Source organism: Dicentrarchus labrax, unplaced genomic scaffold (genome assembly GCF_905237075.1).
Source record: "Dicentrarchus labrax unplaced genomic scaffold, dlabrax2021, whole genome shotgun sequence".
Taxonomy (NCBI): domain Eukaryota; kingdom Metazoa; phylum Chordata; class Actinopteri; family Moronidae; genus Dicentrarchus; species Dicentrarchus labrax.
The window spans coordinates 11,809,889-11,814,399 of NW_026136708.1; the positions used below are offsets into that span (position 1 = coordinate 11,809,889).

Consider the following 4,511-nt stretch of genomic DNA (forward strand, 5'->3'; position numbering starts at 1 on the left):
TTGAAGCACTCAGATTTAAACACCTGCAATATATACTCATGTGCAAACTCCATCTGCTGATGAAGATCATGGGATATGATCAAAAGCTCCGGAACAATGAACCCTGTCTTAATATCCCTGACCGAGTGACGACAACAGCCAGAAATTGTTTGTGGTTATCTTATTTTATTTCCAGCATTATACAATTTTTTTGCATCTGATCATTTTTGAATAAGTAAAAAAATAAACTATGTCATAAAATACATCTTGATAAAATACATGACATGATCTTTTTATTTATGGAAACACTTGAAAGGACATTGTTGAGTTAGGGGACACCTTACAGCAAGATGTTACACCTATACACTACACATTAGTAACCCTGTTATTTTCACTTGTTACAACACAACTTGGTTAACAGTATTACACATACATTAGGCTACTGAGCATGATTTAACTTCACATCACATTTAGGGATTTTAAAAACACACGATACCACCTCTTCTTGGATTACGGATGACTTGTATTTGCATGCATTTCTTGTAACCAGCGCAAAGTCTCATCTCAGAGAATTGCACCAGCGGTATGGAAGAAGTCAACCCTGTTACAGTCACAGAAAAACATGTCATCTACACAACCTTTGATGTTTAGGTTTACACAACATCAAAACTCACACTACAAAAGATTATTTGAGAGAGAGATCATAGCTTGCTGGCTGGTTAGAATACAATTACAGTATCATTGCATAACTTCTTTGCATTCACAAGGCCAGAAGTGTTGGAGAGTTAAGACTATCTTTCATTAACTCAGACGCACCGAGGCTGCCTTTGAGGCTCTCGAAGCCCTCAGCCAAGGAATCAATCTCAGAGTAATTAAAGGAAAACACTGTGCGGTAATTGTTACAAGTGGGACTGGAAGACATGACTGGTGTGCTCAAAGATTCAAGGTCGTTCGCCACAGATTTGTACAGCGTTTCCCAGTCTGAGAGGCAGAAGGGGCCGCTCAGGTCTATGTCAGGGACGGATGCAGCCATCTCAGAAGTCACTTCCATCTCTAGACTGGGCACCAAGTCATCCAGGTCATCTCCTTTCAAGTCCTCCAGAGCCTCCTCTTCTGCACTTGAACACAGGAGGATGTTGGAGTTCCCCAAAATGGCTGCATCAGGGATGCAAGGGACAGTGTCCATGTCTTGACCAATCGGGGCGTCTCCAATGGTCGAGTTGCTCTCGGGGGTTTTTGGATTCTCTAAGATGGACAGCAGCTGTGGTGAGGCTGGAGGATCCTGCAGCATTGTGTTAACATCATCTCCATTATCCTCCTCCTCCTCTTCCTTCTCCTCATCGCCGTCGTCATTTGCAGGCAGTTTGCAGGATGATTTGTGGGAGGCTAAGACCTGCTCCAGCCTCTCCTTCTCCTTCAGCAGGTCGTCTATCTCCGTCTGGAGGGCAGACTTCTCGTCTTCAAGCTTGTCCGTTTCCTGAGGTGAGGAGAAACAAAATCAGAAAAAAGACTTGGCGTGAGGGGAGCACGAAAACACTGCTGGCTTTTGGTGCTCTGCAGTCATCCCTGCTGTGCTCCTCTTATCTTTAATGACTAGTGACATGTCACAGAGCACATACAGTGCATGTGCTGTGTGAATGTTCCCTGTATGTTTTCACAAAAACAGCATACTTACAGCTTGCAGAGTGTCTATCAGCTCCCTCCGTCTGTTACGACACTTTGCTGCAGCAATTTTGTTCCTCTCCCTCCTGATCCTCCTCCTTTCCTCCTCCTCCTTGGAAGGCTAAAAAATCAATCAGAAATAGCCCATTTAAATGCGCATCCTGCTAAGTTTTTGCCATATCAGCAGTTGGCTCTTCAACACCATTTCACTTGCCAAAAAACAGGGGAAAAAAAGATCATCTTTGTTGCAGTGTATGCTGGGAATACTGATCTTAGTCGGTGCAGACGCCTCTTTCAGTTCAGGCGTTAAAATGCTGCACCACTGGCACGGTCTAGTCAAGGCACGTGAACGCGCACTTTTATGCAATTTCCCGTCCCATTCATAAACTGCACTGTGCTCATTACTCCAAAAGTAGCCTAATTACTCACTGCACCAATTAGACACCATCCTGTCACCTTATGCGCTACTCCCTGCAGTCAGTTACTGCACTACTCGTTACGTTCATTTAATTTACCTTCACTGTAAAAAAAATAAAAAATAAAATAAAAAATTACATCTTTAACATCCTGTTGAAAATGTCGCGATAACTCAATGTCCATATTAACCTTCATCAGTGGAAAGGATATTACTGAAGAACAACACAGACTCCTTGCTTAATTGATTGATTGATTGATTGATTGGCTACCTGTAACCGGGTAGCCTATTTATGAACCGGACATTTCATTGCCTCCCTCCCCAACCCTGTTTTGCCTGCACACCTTGTCTTTCAGCCCTTTCCTGTTGGAGGGCTTTGCCTTGTTTGCAGCTCCCGTGGAAGACGACTGGCTCGCGCCGTGAGATCTGGTCTTCGCGCGGCCGCCGGATGACGGAGAGACAGATGTGATGACCGTCGGCTGCACCATCCACCTTAAATCCGGCGAGGTTGAGATTGCAGTCACAGTCGGAACAAAGGAGTCTGCTGCACGGGTCTCAATATCCTGGAAAACCCCACATCACAGACACATTGCATATGCATTCAGTCAAACACTAATTTAGCTTATCTGATGAATGAGGAACAGCGTTCGTGGTTGACCTTTAGATGGGCTTAAATGGTACATCAATCATTTGGCTGAAGAATGCCAAAAAAAAAAAAGACTGAATCAATACTGTCTACGAATGTTTAAAAACCAGCTACATGCTCTATTATCACATCATTATCACTCGTTTTCATCATCACCATCATCACTTTAAAATGAAAGGTCACGACCAAGGCACGTCTGTATATTACAAACCCATTTCTCTCAAATAAAGCAGAACATTATTGCGCTGTCTTGACGGATTTTCCTACACATGCAAGGAGACTGCACAGACTCCCTATGTGTTTGCACAGAATCATTTTCAGCACGGGACAGTAATCCTGTTAAAGAAACGACTATGACATGTAATTGGATGTGTGTGAAGATGTTGCACCTACTGCAACATAAATGCATGAATTATCCTGCAAAAAAATTTTTTTCGTTTGTTGAGGATTATTTTGTGGGTGATCTTGTCTACCTTGGCGCTGTCCACTGATGATGAAAGCGAGTCAGGAGGATGCTGGCTGCACCCAGGGGTGTCCCCGCCAGGCGATGCTGTGCTACAGCTGGACGAAGAGTCGAACTCAGTGCTGGAGTCTGGATGCATGTTCTCGTCTAAAATCACTGCATACAAATAGTAGAATAGTCTATCTAATCTAAGTAGAAAACGGACGCCTAAACGCCTTTCTATATTCCATTTGCCAGGTTCATAAATGGTAACTGTGCAGATAGTGGAGAGGCCCGCCTTTTATAGTGAGCTGGAATTTTATGAATGAAATCTGTGTGGTGAGACCGAACCATTTCACAGAGGGAGAGGTACAAGGGAAAAAAAACAAAGCAGATGTTTCTCCATTCAACAATTAAATCCGTCAAACGCCTGAACATCAATATTGGCAGAATTCTAATTTTAACTTGTTTTATTTACTAAAATATCCCAAAATAACGAGCATGTGTTAAGTGACACCCCCGCCTCCAAGAGGTGCCCATCGCCATGAATGAACTACGTCATTTCACGTATGCAGCATCTGCATCATATACATTATGTTCCCTTTATGTCCACATATGTTCACGAGGTGTATCTTAATGCTACTGGCGCACCCATGGCAACAGAAATGTTACTGCGGGAGAATTGATACGATGGAAATGCAACATATTGATAAACACTAAACATTTCACCTAAAACATGGTTAGCCTATATGTTCCCTTCTGATCGCTCACGTTTGCTGCAGTGCAATATTACAGAAGCTGCCACCAATTTATAATTTGGACCAATATTGTGAAAACCAGCATGATTTAATTAATGCACACAGCTTCCAGCACACCGGCTGATTATTTATGAGCCGCTAAATGAAGTGTCATCCATATATCACACTGCCTTTCACCTGTCTCTGCATATGAATAGAGCTCCAGCAACAGAATTGTCGTTGTAGTAAAGCAGCCAATCGCAGAGTGGACCGGTCGAGCCATATATGGCGTTTCCGGTGAACAGGGGCGCGCTGTGGCGCACAGAGAGCGCGCAGACGGACGTGTGGCTGTGTGTGGCCCACTCACTCACAGTCACAAAAGAAAAGTGAAACATGCGCTAAAAGACTCGTCCGTCACGCATTGTACCTGATAACAGCGTCATTATCTGCGCCTGAATGGCCGCACAGGCGCTACTTTTAGGACATGAAGAGGAGGGCAAACCCCTGCACTTGACCCACCTTTTAGTAGCCTACAAGAATAGGACGAATGCAGCTTTTGAAATGGAGAACGCATTCAACAGAAACGCATTTACAGATCATCTGCATACTAATGCGTTATTGAAGATAATT

At 43.6% G+C, this 4,511-nt stretch overlaps 1 protein-coding gene across 1 annotated transcript; it reads right to left on the bottom strand.

Moving 5' to 3' along the window:
- Nucleotides 1–250: 250 nt before the first annotated feature.
- Nucleotides 251–3,439, bottom strand: LOC127367803 (protein c-Fos-like). The gene is made up of 4 exons (XM_051407923.1): nucleotides 3,176–3,439; nucleotides 2,401–2,619; nucleotides 1,655–1,762; nucleotides 251–1,456 (listed from the first exon to the last, which is right to left on the bottom strand). Exons 1-4 carry the CDS (start codon nucleotides 3,302–3,304, stop codon nucleotides 740–742), a joined length of 1,173 nt encoding a protein of 390 aa, XP_051263883.1. The 5' UTR covers nucleotides 3,305–3,439; the 3' UTR covers nucleotides 251–739.
- Between the last annotated feature and the right edge of the window lie 1,072 nt (nucleotides 3,440–4,511).

Bases quoted from the DNA above. Each gene is read 5' to 3' on its own strand.
- LOC127367803 (XM_051407923.1), bottom strand. From the start codon at position 3,304: ATGCATCCAGACTCCAGCACTGAGTTCGACTCTTCGTCCAGCTGTAGC. The intron at 2,620-3,175 runs GTAGACAAGATC...GGGGTTTTCCAG, and splicing joins CATCAGTGGACAGCGCCAAG to GATATTGAGACCCGTGCAGC. The intron at 1,457-1,654 runs GTAAGTATGCTG...TCCTCACCTCAG, and splicing joins TGATAGACACTCTGCAAGCT to GAAACGGACAAGCTTGAAGA.